The following is a 16,673-nucleotide window of genomic DNA, read 5'->3' as shown; positions in this document are numbered from 1 at the left end:
AACTGAACTGGAAACCTTTTGCAAGCTCTGCCACTAAGCAGCAGCACTTCCCCATCACGCTTTCATGGCAGCAGTGAAAGCCTGGTCTCTGTAGCTGGAGAGCTGAAAGACACACAGCCAGAAAAACCCAGACCTTGTCATGAAAGGCGATGGAACCAGTTTCTACACTTGGGAGTCATGCCCCCAAAGGTCTAAGTCACTCAGGTTACAGCAGATGACAATGGTGCTTTAAATATAACACAGAACATCAAGACCCCACAACTCTTTTCTTTTCCTTGGTTAGGGAGTCCTAATTCAAAACAGAAAAGTACAAAAGAGAAATGACCAGAATACCATAAATAAAGCCCTCCTGAAACCTGATTGTGAAAACCTTTTCTAGATCCCTCACAAATTTCAGAGTTCTTAAGAAAACAGTTTCCAGGGAAGGCTGGAACCCTGAACCCCGTACCTTTTCACAACTGTGCTGTAAAACTGGTGTCCCTTGGCTTTCATGCTCATTTTGTGTAACATTCATGTCATTGTCACATGAGAACACGGTAAAACCAACCCAAAAAATGTATGCAAGTGATTTTCAAGTTAAGTATTTTATTATCAAAATTATTACATCTCTTGTGAAAGTTCAAATGTTACAGCACAGTGTACAACTCCGCTTCCGGGCAGCACTGCAGCCCCCTCCCCAGCGGCTCCTCCCCGGCCTCCTGTACATCCAGGAGGGTGCTTCCTGCTCACCAGCTGCTCTCCACGATCCTCTCCGGCAAAGCGAGGCATGCTCAGCATGACAGAAAGGGAGCCGGCTAAGCCCAGTGAAGTTGACACCCTTTTATACAGTATAGAAGACACCCATGGCTCCGGGTGACTAGTTCCATCCGCAACACACTCACAGCCAGACATTTCGAGGAAAGTTTTCTTTTTTATTTAAACTTTTCTCAGCCTTGATAAAAAGTCTCCCCTAAGCTGAATGAATGAACACCTGATTTCAGTGAGTTAGCAAAACCTTGTAACAGTCCTAATTAAAAAAAACAAAACAAAAAAGAAAAACCCAAAAAGAAACTGTGCATCTGAGAAATGAGGGAAGATCTGCTCACCGCATTATCTGATCCAAGAGAAAAGGTCCATGGCAGCACCGAGGTTAGACCTGCCTGATATTTGCTAACCTACTATGGTTATAACTGAATATAAAATTAGATAAATAAAAACACACGCTTGATAGTAAACAAGTGAGAAAAGCTGGCAACTGTGTGGAATTGAACAGAGCACCCAGGAGACCTGGACCAGCTCTTGGACCTCAGGGATGGTAGCAGGCAGCTCTCGCATACTTGGAGATACTTTTGATAGCAGCAGTACCACCACCAGCAGCAACAGCAGCAGCAGCTGCGCCAAACTGGGCACTCCTTCTGCCATCATACACAAACCCTTCAGACTCTAAGGCAGTCACTCTGACAAGCCACCAAGCTGCCACAGTCAAAGCGCCACTCTCCTCTTGCATGCTGCCCCCACACCTTTCTTGGCAGTGGTACAAAGTATTCCATGCCCAAGGCCCTCTTCCAAAACTCATGGCAGTGACAGTGTTCAGGAACACCTTCTTGCACGCCTTGCACTCTCACACTCACACACTGCTACCAGTCCCACCCCGTAGCTCTCTGCCCAGAGCCTGGACACCATAAATGCTCTTGCTTGCAAACTGGAATGATCAGAATGGACTACAACTCCCACCCTCCCTGACCCAGAATACCCTGGGAACTCAACCCTGCAGAGAGCACTTTGGGATTCTGAATAATGCCCCCCACCCCCATACCCTCTCCCCCTATGTTTATTTTCTTTCTGATTTGCACTGGTTTCATATTCAAGCTTTCCTACCTGCCCAGATGGCTACAGCTAAGGGCACTGGTAGGCAACCGAGGCCGTACCTCTCAGCACCCTTCGCTTTCTACAACATACTCAGGTATCAGGGAGACACTCTGCTACAGGCTCCGCCGCTACCGCTGTCTCCTCGTTCCAAAGCCAAAGGTGGTTGGCAGTAGGCTCTTTCTCTCTGGCCTTTGCCATTCCAGCAGCACCACCCCTCCGTCAGCTGCCACTGGGAGGAGCAGAGGGCTCTTCTGCTTTGCCCTATGAAAGGCCTGTCTGAGTCTTGACGCCCGACCCCGGAAGCTGCTGCAGTCTGTACGGATGGATGCTGCCTCCTCCCCCTCGGTGGGAGTAGTGCTGCGAGTTGGAAAGTGCTGCGGTGGGGGCTCTGGAGCTCTGGTACAGCGTGGGCAGCCCGGAGGAAGGGGGGTTGATAGTCCGCAAGTCTGACTGGGGGGGTCTCGATGAAGACGACGAAGGAGGGGGCGGAGGAGGGGGAGGTGGTGGGGGCGGCGGGGGAGGAGGGGCAGTGCAGCCAGAAGCAGCTCCCAGGCTCCCTGTGTCCGAGGAGGGCAAAGAGTCTGCGATGGCAGGCTGGACAGGGCTAGGAGCAGTCATTGCAGGACAGCTCTTCTTTAGAGCCCCATACCCAGAATTCCCTGCAAAAAGAGCCGAAGGGTCCGTGGGCACCGAGGGAGCGGAAGAAAGAGAAGACTCCGAGGGGCCGAGGGGCGGAAGGTGCCCAGTTCTCTGGGACTGAGACCTGTAGCTGTATCCAGGTGATGGGAGGGGATGTCCTCGGTAGGGAGAGCAGCTCTGGAGGACGATCTGCGACTCTGGTTGCGGGCTGTCAGACTGCAAGAGCTGGAAGGGAAGGAACAGGAGCAATCAGAAATCTATTTACAAAGATATAGGTTGTATCACAGTCAGAGAGTCAGCTACACAGAAAGCACGGCACAAGAGTAGAAGTGCTTCCCATACCTGGTAGCTGTATCGAGAAGGACTGTAAACAGCTGGTCCCTTGAGGGAAGAACTGAGGGGGTCTGCTGGGTCTCCTTCCATGGTATCTGAAAAGGAGAGCAGAGGAGGCCAGCATTATAAATGTCCTATTCCTGGCCCAGAAAAGCAAGTGACCCAGAAGAGAGGTGGAGCAAGAAAGACTCCACTCCCAGCAAGAACTCAAATCTTAGGAAACACAACAAACAAAAGAAAATGAGTCAGAGGGGGTTATCTGGGCCAATACAAGAAATCTTGAAGCAGATATCACCTCTAATAAATGGGTTTTTGAAACTCTGCTTAAATATCTTTTTTTTAAAAAAAATGAACAAGTACCAACTCTGTAGTGTTTTCACCTGTTATCTAGATCTATGTAACTCAAGGTGTTCTGCTTCCTGTCTGCATGCAAAGGTCATTTTTTCCTTCTTCCCAAAATAATAATAATAATAATAATAATAATAATAATAATAATAATAATACCATCTGCCAGCTGCAGAAGGCCACCTTACTGGGATCTGCACACATTATTTGCCGATACATCACACAGTGCTAGACACTTGGGAAGTGTTGGACGTGTGATCCAATACAACAGTCAGCAGAGTGTCTGCTGTGGACTCAACTTGTTGTGTTTCAAATAATAATAATAATAATAATAATTTATTTCTTATCCGCCTCTCCCTGTGGCTCGAGGCGGGTTACAGCACAATTAAAATACATGAACATTGTAAAAATTCAACAAATATATATATTTCTATAGAAGATCTACATTAAAACTGCATTTCTACAAATACATATTAAAATACACAAAACAGGCATCAAAGGTCATGAGTTTAAGATTCATAGTTAAGAATGGTCTGGGTAGGCCTGCTGGAAGAGGTATGTCTTCATTCAGATGGTTACCTGGACCCAAACCATGTAGGACTTTAAAGGTCAAAACCAACACCTTGTACTTTGCCCAGAAACTAATTGGCAGCCAGTGGAGTGATATTAGAATACGTGTAATGTACTCACTCCTAGATGTTCCTGTAACCAATTTGGCTGCTGCATTTTGAATCAACTGGAGTTTCCGAACTTGGTAACAAATGAATCCCAATGTACAGCGCATTGCAGAAGCCCAACCTTGAGGTTACCAGCACGTGCACTACCATCTTTAGGTCTTCCGAATCTAGGATGCAGCTGGCATATCGGCCAAAGCCAATAGTAAGCACTCCTGACCGCACCTGTCGGATCTACCTGGGCTGACATTTGAAGGGACAGATCCAGCAGCACTCCCAAGCTGCGAACACAGCCTTTCAGGGGCAGTGTAACCCCACCCAGAACTGCTTTAAAAACCTCCGTCCCCAGATTAGGACCCTTGATGGCAAGCACCTCTGTTTTGTATGGATTCAGTTTCAATTTGTTTTTCTTGATCCAGCCCATTACCTCTTCCAAGCATTCATTCAGAGAAGACACGCTATCCTTAGCTGAAGCTGTTTTTGAAGGCATGGAGCGATATTTGGGTATCATCAGCATACTGAAAACACATGCCTATGGATGATCTCTCCCAACGGCTTCATGAAAATACTAAAGAGCATTGGGGATAGAATGGAACCTTGTGGGTCACCATATACCAGCTCCTTTTTGGAGGAGCAGCTATCCCCAGACACCACCATCTGGAACCTACGTGAGAGGTACGACCGCAATCACTGCAACATAGTGCCTCCGATTCCCAGCCCCTCCAGGCGTTCCAGAAGGATATCATGGTTGATGGTATCAAAAGCTGCTGAGAGGTCTAGATGCACCAACAGGGACACACTCCCCGTTGGTGTTGAGACAGACATCATCCACTAACGCAACCATAGCAGTCTCAACTTTAGTGCTTTATTATCCTTGTTTCAGAAGTGAGAACCATGAGGTTTTTCTCCCTCCAGATGCCTTACACACAGACATGTGAGACTCTTCTACCAAAATTAGGTAACTTTGTCTATTCTTTTATATGTGATGTATTATCTGCAACAACAAAGGTCAGTTTTTAGCTTTTCCAATCTTACCCGAGCATCCTGTGTATTCTTTCATCTGTTTCCTACCATAAGCACTGGTTACTCTGCACTTTGCTATAGATGTAAAATATTCCTACACTTTTAATATGCAAAATGGCAACTTTTGTGAAAATTACTGAAAATACACAGATGTCTAATTACAATCCAACCACAAGCCATGGAAAAGAATCAACAGCTTTGTTTGAAGTGGTGCACTTGTCAAAGTGGACTGGAAATCAAGGTACTAGTAATATTGGTCATCTTCAGTTACAGGTAACATCACACCTGGAACATGTGCTTTCCTTGCTCTTTGGGCATCTCCACTCACCTGCTTCCCTGTCCCCAAGGCCGTCCCGAGTGGGTGAGGGCTCTCCCCTCTGACATATTTTAGCACTGCTGCGCAAAACCTTCTCCAGAATGCCACGGCCTTCTCTAAGACGCTCCACTGAAGTGGGCACCATCCTAAAACAGGGCCAAAGAGCAAAAATCGGGGTTTTAAGTGTTTATGGAAATGCTTTGTCATTGGTTTTACCTCATTTTATGATTTCTATGCACAAGGATACAAAGGACGCACAAGTATGTATTAAAAAAAACAAGGCCTAAAATACCCCTGCTGCCTTGAAGGGGCTTGATTGACCTTCCTACAGACACTTATGCATATTTCAACTGTTTGCATAATATATACCTTAAGGCACACAATACATCAAACTGTAGTTCCTGAGCATGAGCTGCATGCATTTTTGAAAAACCATCTTGGGCTGTCTGCGTGGAGTCCTCCTCACAATAGCTAAATATGATTCTATAGAGATTAATAAAAATCTAATCAAGTGGCAACATCACTAGGCATTCTTCATGTTATTAGGAAGGGAAAAAGATCCTGAGCTCAGGTTTCTAAGCAAAGCCTGTGCATGAGATAACAACTGTTTCTCAGTATTCCCATCTGAACCTTCCCACATCTTTGCAATTCTTACTCGGTACTCATTAGATCTTTCAAACAGCCAAAATGTCTGACAAAGCATTGAAAGTGGTTATGACTGTTCTGTAGGGAAAGATAAAGATAGCCACTGGCATGGAAAGTTATGGGCTCCACTATAGGATGGCACAGAGAAGTCCTCAGTTAATATACAAGTTGAGTGGGCATTGCAAAAAGCAAAAGGTATTGTAATTCTGCTTCCACATGAATAGCTCAACAAGACAACCTCGACTTGGAAAATTCCAATTTGTTATGCCAATTATGTGGATATTTATCATTTGTTATACGAATGATATGGATACACAAGAATCACTTTTGTGCTAACAAAATGCACCCTACAGGCCTCTGTTTATATCACTGCATTTCCACTTCTTTACAATATCAGTGAAATATGAAAGCAGGTCTGTTATGTTTTCACTTCATTTCCATAACAGCCACAGAGGTACCGTATTTTTCGCTTTATAAGACGCACCTGATGATAAGACGCACCTAGTTTTCAGAGGAGGAAAATGGGGAAAAATAATTTGAACTTAAAGATGACCTAGAACATTTTAATAAAATGATCGCCAGGGCGATCTGCGGACGCGTCCAGGAAGGGAGAACCTGGGTTATCTGAGTCCACACTGAAAGAATGTGGACTTTTCTGCCTTGATATTCTGGGAGATAGGGCTGTGTGGAAGGGCCCTCCGTCTGCAGTGCCTTTCATGTTCCTTGATCCGTGTCTGGAGGCTGCGTTTGGTGGTCCCAAACTGCATAGCAGACCACTTGCTGAACCAACCTGGACACAGCATATTATTTGACAACACAGAAATGCGGGACCACTCTAGCCACCACCATGTCAGGCTACTCAGAGAAGCCACTGAAATCCACAATCCTGTGGACTATTTCAACAGGAAGGAGGAAACCATGAAAATGAACAAAATCTGGCTACCGGTATTTAAAAAAAACCCTCTAAAATCAGGACTGTAAATAAAGAACAACACTCTGAAAACAGGGGAATTCCAGACAGGAAACAATCAGGGCCAGCTAACACCTCCCAACAAAGGATTCCTCCAGGCAGGAATCAACCAGGTCTTGAAGCTGCAAGGCTTTTCAACACTAATCAAGGTGATTAATTACAACATTCACACTGGCCTCCAACAGACAAGAGTTCTTTCTTCCATCCTGGACCTTCCACAGATATCTAAGCCACACTTGCATAGTTTTCCAACAGACCTCACAACCTCTGAGGATGCCTGCCATAGATATGGGCAAAACGTCAGGAGAGAATGCTTCTGGAATATAGCCATACAGCCCGGAAAACTCACAGCAACCCAGTGATTCCGGCCATGAAAGCCTTCGACTACACAGTGACAGTTCCTGACAAGAGACCCTTCCCTTCTCTCTCTCCGCTCCAAATATTTCTACTTTTTTGTGGAGAGGCAACTTTCTCCCCAAACAGCGCTGCAAGGCGCACTCCCACGTGTCAAAGGAGTCGAGATCCTTGTGGCAGGAGGCGGGTTTGGTCGGGGAAAGCGAGGGATTGGGAACTCTGCTGCAGAAAAACCAAGGGCGAGAGAGGGGCTTGGGTCTGCTTCCCCGCTGCTGCTGCAAGACTCAGGAATGAATGAGAGAGAGAGAGAGAGAGAGAGAGAGAGAGAGAGAGAGAGAGAGAGAGAGAGAGAGAGAGAGAGAGAATGAATGAATGGGGACAGTTCCTGCCCGCGCTTCCCTGCACAACTGGAGAAGACTTTGCAGACTTTGGGGAGATCCTAAAGTTGGGGGAAGGTGGGCAGTAGCAGGCGGGAAAGGAAGCGACAACTCCGCTCACTTGGAAGAGGATTTGAATCTCCAAGTTGCATGACAGGTGTCGAGAAGCACACACAGCCCTCCCGCGCCCCGATTGTTTCCTAACTTTGTAATCCTAAGTAAAAGCACCAACTCCTGCAAATGAGAAACAAGCCGAGACCCCCACTGCCAAGCTCTCGCTTCCTTGTACCTGTGCCTGGGTCTCCTGGCCATCCTTTGGCATTAGTCCCGGCGATCTGCGGACGCGTCCAGGAAGGGAGAATGGGGCGATCTGTGCCGTGTGCACGCGTGGACGGCACAGATTGCCCCATTCTCCCTTCCTGGACGCAGATTGCGTTTATAAGACGCACTGACTTTTTCCCTCTATTTTGGGGGGGGGGGGGGGGGAAGTGCGTCTTATAAAGCGAAAAATATGGTAAGTTAGCATTAGAACTAATGCCATTCTGTCTGAGCTGTTTTCTCAAGCCTGTCCATGAAAAAGAACCTGAAGAAAACCACATGCAGTGTATTTTAATATTTGCTCCAGGAATAAGAGGAAGAGGAGAAAATTAACTTCCTTTCTCTTGTCAAGAGAAGACTACTAGAGAAAGCAAACAAGCCAGATTCTTGGTGACCTTCCAGAAAGAGGAGACCAATTCTGCATTTTTTTCCTTTCTGAGATTCAAGAGCGGGTTAATACTCACCACCTACTGCTGATGCTATCCTGTGATTTGCAGTGTGTGGCTCCCCTTGGTTCTGGTGGGCTGACTTCCTCTAGGTGAGCCAGGGAGGAATGTGAAGGCGAGAAGCTGTGCTGGGGGGAGGAAAGTGTGTGGGCTCCTGAGCCTAGCGCTGCACCAGCATCCAGGTCTGCCCCAGGGCAGCTGCCACCCAGTCGGGTCGGTGTCCCCGTGCACCGAATAGAATCCCCTCCTTCCTTGGCTTCTTGCTTTCGTTTACGGTACTCCAACAGAGACACCTAGAAGAGAAAGGCAATTACTAACTTCACCAAGTGTAGGTAAGGAAGTGCTGTAAAGCCAGGAGACCAGGTACAGATAAGACTCTTTCCAAGTTGAACCCACACAGAGACAGGGAATATACATATTTTGCCCAACAACTGATAATGATATCACATGATAAGGCAGAGCTTTCCAAACATCTCATGTTGGTGACACACAATTTTCAGAGATGCATCATTTCGCAACACAGTTATTAAGTATTACTAGCAAACCAGAAATTAAACCAACCTCTTATAATAGGTAAATACACATATATAAATTGTAATAACAAAATGTATGGGGACACAACTTATTTCCTGAAAACCTTTCAATTATATTTTTTAAAATATTTGATTCATTGTTTATTTCACAGATTCAGAGGTTTCTCATTATTGTGTGACACACTAAAGAACTGCAGGCGACACAGTTTGGAAAGCTCTGTGATAACATTTTGCATTCATGGATGGACTTAAAAAGATATTCTTTAGTCTATGGCCTAATCTAAAATATGTTTCTTGGACTTGCTAGACAAGCGAGGGATTTCCAAGCCTTGCTCAATTAGGAGCCACATGACCTCATTATGAGCTGCAGGACCAAATCTATAGATCACATTCACAGAGACCTTGTTTTAAGCTTCAAGTGAGAAAAAGGTAGAAGAGAGAAATAAAAGGATGCTTTCTAATAGAGGTGTGCATTTTTTTTTGTTAGTCCCCGTAAGCTGTATCAAATTTGTTACATTTTTACTTATAAGGCACTATCCAACATGTGGGCATGGTCTGTGCCGAAAACTTAAGAACTGAAACTTTTTTGTTTGCATTTTGCAAATCTCAGAAGCTTCCCAAAGTCAGTTTTATTTTCAGTGCAAGGAAGTAAAGCAAAGCCAAAAAGGCTGCCTTTCCTCTTTAAATTGATGACCTCTCACCATGAAGAGAGGAAAAGCAGACTTTGCTTGGGGGGGGGGGGGGGAGAGCACAGAACTCTGTGAAATGAAGTTTGGGAAGGCAAGGAGCCCTATGGCAGAGAATACATAAGGCCTCATCCTAAACCACATTTCCCAGAATTCTGTTCACACCAGAAAGCCCCAATAATCAGGAGAGGGGAGAGATTTGTCCCTCCATAGCAGTAGCCAGCCAGGGTTCCTATGAATTGTTGAATCTGCAAAGAGGAGGGCAGACTGATACTTCTAGTAAGTAAGTAAATTGTCGTAGTAGTAGTAGAATTATTATTATTATTATTTATTGAAATCAGGGTTGGGCTGGGAAGAAATCCCTGAAAGGATGGCCCTTGGGGGTCCCTTCCATCTCAATAGGAGGAGCACATTAATTAGTTTAGAGGCTGGATGGCCATCTTGTCAGGAGAGTTTTTATGGTGCCATTTTGCTTGGAAGAAGGGAGTTGGACTAGATGGCCCTTGGAGGTCCCCTCCAACTCTAGGATTCTATGAAAATGTAGAATTTGTTAGTATTGGTTTCTGTTGGTTAATATATGATAGACATTCACTGAAATAGCTGTTGTGGCTTGACAAAACTTAACAACATTCCCTAAAATCAGGAGCTGTATGAGTATTTCTAAAAGTTGGGGGGAATTACCCTGTTATATTGTGTCATTGTATAGAAAACTCAAAGAGATAGCTCTAAGGAATCACCAACTGAATGAAAAACTTCTGGTGACTTTCTACCGCTGTGCTATAGTGTGTGTCCTAATCTACTGCATCTGTGCATGGTTTGGTAGCTGCAAAGTGGCAAATAGGAAGGCGCTGCAAAAGGTCACCCCTTTTGCACAGTGAATCATTGGTTGCCCTCTCTCCTCTTTGGAAGAACTTTATAATTTGCACTGTCTTAAGAAAGCTCAGAGTATTCTTGGGGATCCATCTTCCCCGGCATATTCTTTTTTTTCTTTTTCTTTTTTTTTTGAATTATTGCCATCTGGCAAATGGTACAAGGTGGCAAAGGCAAGGACAAACAGACTAAAGGATAGCTTTTATCCTATAGCTGCAGCTATGTTGAACTCTGTGTGTTCACACTGATGTGGCATTTGTGGCTGTGTGGTGGTTGTTGGGGTGTGGAGGGATGGGTGTGTTGTTTTGTGTTGTGTGCGGGGGAAGGCATGTAATTTCATTGTGCAATAGCACAATGACAAATAAAGCTATTCTATTCTATTACATTTTTTAAAAAAAGGTTGTTTATAAAAACTTTGAAAATTCCCCGAAACTTTGTGGATAAGTAAAACGTTCTGAAACTTGATGGGCTAACAATGGTAAATGTGTTCTACGATTGTAACAAGTTTCACCCCAATAGTTGTAAAAATGAGAAACAAGCAACTGATGTTTCCCTAATTATAGTAATTATGCACAATTACTGTAACGAAAAAGTAACAAAATTTAATTACTCGTATTATAGTAACGTATTATAGTCACTAATTATACTTTAGAAACACTTTAAAAATAAAATGCCAGTGCCCCCTAATTTTGTAATTACTTTTGAACAGTTTTACAGATTGCACATGCCTACTATCTAACACAGAGCTATCTGAGATGTGAACAATGTGACTGGTAAACAAGGGTTGATAGGAAAGCAACTTTTCACATCAAAGGTAAACATGCACTGAGCAGGTGGGGGTTGCCACTAAAAGCTACATAGTGCTCAAACTTTCCATGGGTGGCTCTGTGAGGCAGAAGAACCAATTGCACAAGGCACAGAAACGACATAGAAGGAATATATCTTCTGAAACAGATCACGAAGCTTCCTCTAAGCGCTAATTTTCATCACCCCTGACAAATCTGATATTGTTCTTATCAGTTTGACAAGGTTGCATTTTTTCTCACTTGTCTCCAAATTGCATCCCACTATATAAATAGTCTCTTGCACATACGTATGAAAGGCCTCACCCTCATCACCGTCCAGGATCTTCCTTTTCTGAGTAGGAATGTGCCAAATCCCAGTAACCCCCCCTCCCCCCCGGCACACTGTATTCATGCCAGATACTTGCCTTTTTTCTCTGTGGAGGGTTCTGGGGTGCTGATCTAATCCCATCACATGTTCTCTCCCCACAGTGGGGCATGGGCCCATGTACGGCCTCTTTCAGCAATGTTTGATCATGTCGGCCAAAGTATCCATCTGCAGGAGAACTACAGCAGCTCTGCTCTGGATTCAAAGGCTTACTTTCAGTTAGATGGAGAGACTCCCGTAACAAGCCGTCTGCCCGGGGCATAGCGTTCAAAGGAGAGAAGGCATACATTAAGTTAAAATCTGTCCGGAAGGCCTGGTCAGAGCTTCTTAGCGGTGCCTGACCTTCTCCGCTTTTTCCTGGGAAGCTGGTCTCCAGGGCCTGGGATGCCTGATCTGAAGGGCCCGGAGGCAGTAGCAACAAGGGCCTCTCAAGGCTGCTGTTAGTGCTGGCATCCAGAAATCCTGCCTTCGGCATGTCAAGGTCCGTCTTGAGGCAGAGCTAGAAGAACCAACATGATGGTACAGGAGGGTGGGGAAAGGGAAGTGGTTGAACAGGGCAGAAAACCAGGTGAAAGGGGCAGACAGAGAAAAGGCTTTTAAGTTAGGAAATACTTCCCACTTCCTCTGGAGAATACATACTCCTTGCCCACAACTTCTCCCAACCCAATGAAGCCTTTTTCCCGCCCCGTCTTGCTTTCCTTCCTGCCTTCTTCTAGTTGCATAGTCAGTCTTTTCTTCTAGGCTGCAAATTTTCTGGAGAGAGTAAATTTGCAGGGCCCCTCCTTCTCTTGGAAAGATGTGATGATTCTCAAAATATGCCTAGCGTCAAGGCCACCATTTAACATAAAACATCACAACCATTTCAATAAAAGGTGAAGAATTAACGAAAAGTCAAAGGCAAGCAGATACAACACACACTAGGTCCTCTCATCACACAGCCTCTTCTCAGTAAAGCCATCACAGTCGCACAATGCAAGCACACCTTTCCCAACTTTCAAAAATTACATGGTGCACGTGACTTTCATTAACACACAGTACAAAATTGGGCCTTTAAAGGATAACATGTTAACCCTGAGCAGAAAGAGGTTATCTTCTTGTATCTTACAAGTTTCTAGCACTCAATATGAAGTTTGCACTGAACATGTGCACTGTTACCTTAAGTCACAGAGAGAAAGAGCTACAGGAGGCCTTTCATTCAATGCAAGAATTCTTTTATATCCTGCATAGTTCCTAAATCTTCCATTGCTACAAATTCTCCATTCTGCACCAACAAGGTTATTACTGTACAAGCTGTCAGCATTTAACAAAAGCTATGTTATCTAATAACAATGAGAGCACAAACCTAATTACACATCTTATTCTATAACTTAGAAAATGGTACAGCCAGTCTTCTCAAACCCACAAAAGCCACAAAAGTGGGGAAGGTTGCTCCAAATGGTTGATAATCTACTGCCTTATTGGCCTCAAAATAACCATTTATATACCTAGAAGCAGTTTCTACTTCTGTCAGTTACTTGTAACTGTGTCCCTTTTAATTATATAGAAATGCCACCTCGCTAATACAGTAGAGTCTCACTTATCCAAGCTAAACGGGCCGGCAGAAGCTTGGATAAGCGAGTATCTTGGATAATAAGGAGGGATTAAGGAAATGCCTATTAAACCTCAAATTAGGTTATGATTTTACAAATTAAGCACCAAAACTTCATGTTATAGAACAAATTTGACAGAAAAAGTAGTTCAATATCAGTAATGCTATGTAGTAATTACTGTATTTACGAATTTAGCACCAAAATATCACGATATATTGAAAACATTGACGACAAAAATGGCTTGGATTATCCAGAGGCTTGGATAAGTGAGACTCTACTGTATTTTTATTGAGAATATCCACATTAACATTGTGTTTGTAAGGTTGCCTACATCAAACAATTACTCTTCCTTAACTAAAAAGATAAATTGACTGACACTCAGAACAGACAGATCCCTACATCACACTGCAGCCAAAGGGTGTAGCACCAACTCATTTCACACATACTACTTAGTAACAGCTCTTAAGGAAAAGGCTACTCGCCACATGTAGAAAATATCCTTTGAGCCAAGTCAGCAAATAACAACCTCCTCTTCAAAACATATTTTGGTCAGATGAAAAATACAGCTTCAGTGTCCTCCAAAACTGTGGCACATTATGCCAATACATGAGAAGGTCTTATGTTTAATGGGAGAGTGAGCATAGCTTAGTAGTATAGCACCTGCTTTGAATGCAGAGGGTTTCAGCAATGCAGTATTCTAGCCTCTGGGTAAATGAAGGCCAGGTACTGTGGGCATACAGGTCTGTAGCATGAATACTCTTCCTTTCCCCTGTACACACAGATAGACCAGAGCTGTGGCAGCTGTTGATAGCAGTGAATTCCTGTTTGGGAGATTTAGGCTCAGGGCAATTTCATGTGCAATTTCAAAAGAGATGTGACATCTACTACATGACTTGAACTGAACCCCAAGGAGTGTGATTTAAGTTCCTAGCCCTCTTGCTTGGAATGCTTCAGTACCCCAAAAGGCTCCCTCCTCTTAGACTTTACAGCCACTTTGCATACGCTTGTTAGAAACTGCCTAAACTGTTTTCCAGAAGGGAATATCAAACAGGGATGGGAGCCATGCAGCTCTCCAAATCCTTCACCACTGGCTATGCTGGCTAAGACCCACAATTCATCAGCATCTGGAGGAAAGCACACTCCCCATCCCTGCTATACAGCAAAGGAAAATAGCCTGAAAGCTAAAACAGACTAATGTGCAACATTTTAACACATCAAAATGTCTTCCTAAAGTCATATTGCTTGTCATAATATAAAATCCCCTCCCCCATCCCATCTGGGTTCTGCAGATCATTTAAATGTGAAGTTTTTTTCTGAAGTCAGTATTTGTACCCTGAGGAATTTGGGTTCTGGGGCACAGTAAAAAAGCAATGGAACAAAGGAGATGTAATCAACAAAAGATCCAACGTGCCAACCAAAGAAGGCAGAGACTGAGGTTTGCTCTATGTGCTCAGGCTGCTCAGTTTTTCTTCTTCTTCCTATCCATCCTACCAGCCCCAAGGGAAAGCTACTTCAGAAGAATTAACTGCCAAGAGGTTTGCCTGTACCCTCCCTTTCCCATTTAGATCTGCCTGATTTCAGCTACAATAAAAATAAAACCCACTGCCCCCTTCCTCCACAGCTCCCCCCTCCCTCAAAGCACACACACGCACACACACACCACACTCACACAAATACACACTCAGACACCACACAGACAAACTACACACACACTCTCCACCTCCAATTGAGATGGTGTGATAACTACCTCGGGTGACAGGGATTCGGGCCTATGCGCAGGGGAACTCTCAGGGGAGGATACGTTCTAGGAGGGAAAAGCATCTTGTTATTCATCTAATTTTACAAGTCAAGAAGCAAAATAAAATAAAGTAAAACAAAACAAAACAAAAAACAAAACAACAAGCTTAGAGGTTAGCCACAGCTATTCTGGGGAAAAAACAACAACAAAAAAGAGAGAGACTATCTTGGGGATGGCCTCAGCAGTTAGGGGAACTGAACATGTTATATGGATTTCAGAGGCTGACGTTGCACAGAATTTGAAAGACTGACAGAAGCAGAAAAGGCAAGGGTACTACATTTTTAGGATCTAAGTCAAAGAATAGCACAGAAATGAGAGAGTTGTCTATTTCTTTATGTTCCAGATCTGGGAAATGAGAGCCTGGGATAACATGGGAAAGCACAAGCCACCCACAATGGTCTATTAATGCCATCACATCCAATCTAGGGTGAGCCCATCATTCTACTCTATGCCCACATTGTTTTGCTTGCAGGTCAGGTTGAGGGCTACATGTCTAATATGCCTAGATCAGACCACAGGTTTATTCAGTTCGTCATCTGTTTCTTTCAGTGACCAAAATGAGGCCCACAAGATATATTTAAAACAAGAACATATTTTCCAATCATGTTTTTTAGCCATATTGGAGAAAACATAGAAACACTGCTAAGAAGCATATTATGCAGAAAGCCTTAAGGTGGTTTTCAAATGAGCTACCATAGTGCATGCAACACTAGAGTGCTTGCTTCAAAAGGAAAAATGGACACGAAGCACAAGAATGTCTCCCTTACTTGACTACTCCCTTGTCTTTTGTGAATACAGTTTTCCCCCCGAATATTATGTTGGGACATCATGTCTAGCTATGTGATACTCTTTAAGATATGTTAATGAGGAAGCAGACTGCAGGTTGATGGCAAGAAGAGAAACAACATGGGCTATAAAAAAAACTTATATGGTACTAGGTGAGATGGAACTAACTTGCACTATGAGGACCATGACTAATTTCGACTTTCCTTATCTCAATAACTGCTTTTTAATAAGGTACCTATGAAAAGAGATTCTTACAAGAAAAGACTTTATTCTCCACAGATACAGGGAAGACGCCTTCCTTAGCTAGATTGACCATACAATTTCATTTATTCAAGAAACACTGTTAAGATAACATGGTCATAAAATACATCTTTCCCATGGTCACAACTTAGATCATAGAACTGAGATGGTTTCATGAACCTCTGAAGGCAGCTAAACATGACATTTGTGTTTAGGTGTCAAACACAGGTCTTGTTTACCTAAGGATTGAGTAATTACTGATCTTGTATTAACTTGTTTTGAATTATTATTGTGCTTTTCATAGGTAATTACTTATCTGGCAGCCACATGAATAGTTTTATCTGCTATATAGTGATGCATATATTGTTCTACCTATTTTTCCTGGATTATGTTTATTGTTATTAACATTAGTTCTTAGGGCAGTTGTCTAACTATTTTTATTGTGCTGCCATTACAAAAATTCTTATAGAAAGACAAAAAGAAATACTGTAGCTCAAATTAAAATAAAAATAAGATGCCATGAATGAGTAGAATGTAATGAGCATGAAAAGTCTCAGCACAGAAAAGTAGGGACAGGGGCAGAGGGAAGCTTACACACTACAAGATGTCCTTCCTATATACAAAGAAAATGGTGTGCAGAGGGGGTAGCAGTTTTGCTCCCCTCATCTGCTTACCACCTCAAAAACCCTTTTCTGTGGCCAAAATTTGCCCTC

General features: G+C 43.7%; 1 protein-coding gene across 2 annotated transcripts in view; it reads right to left on the bottom strand.

Annotated features, from left to right (window-relative positions):
* Positions 1–568: 568 nt before the first annotated feature.
* The window catches only part of setd5 (SET domain containing 5), a 64,359-nt gene continuing 48,254 nt past the window's right edge, over positions 569–16,673 (bottom strand). Inside the window, exons 19-24 of one of the 2 annotated variants that reach the window (XM_062969632.1) lie at positions 14,884–14,940; positions 11,588–12,046; positions 8,307–8,581; positions 5,191–5,324; positions 2,830–2,915; positions 569–2,712 (exon numbers count right to left, since the gene is read on the bottom strand). In XM_062969632.1, the coding sequence (XP_062825702.1) occupies positions 2,110–2,712; positions 2,830–2,915; positions 5,191–5,324; positions 8,307–8,581; positions 11,588–12,046; positions 14,884–14,940 (1,614 nt within the window). In that variant the 3' untranslated portion in view covers positions 569–2,109. The remainder of the gene's footprint in view (positions 2,713–2,829; positions 2,916–5,190; positions 5,325–8,306; positions 8,582–11,587; positions 12,047–14,883; positions 14,941–16,673) is intronic. The other variant, XM_062969633.1, reaches the window with a different exon arrangement.

The sequence above is a fragment of the Anolis carolinensis genome, chromosome 2 (genome assembly GCF_035594765.1).
Source record: "Anolis carolinensis isolate JA03-04 chromosome 2, rAnoCar3.1.pri, whole genome shotgun sequence".
NCBI classification, from domain to species: Eukaryota; Metazoa; Chordata; class Lepidosauria; order Squamata; family Dactyloidae; genus Anolis; species Anolis carolinensis.
Note: the sequence above shows the minus strand (reverse complement) of the source record. Positions and strands in the feature narration are given on the sequence as shown.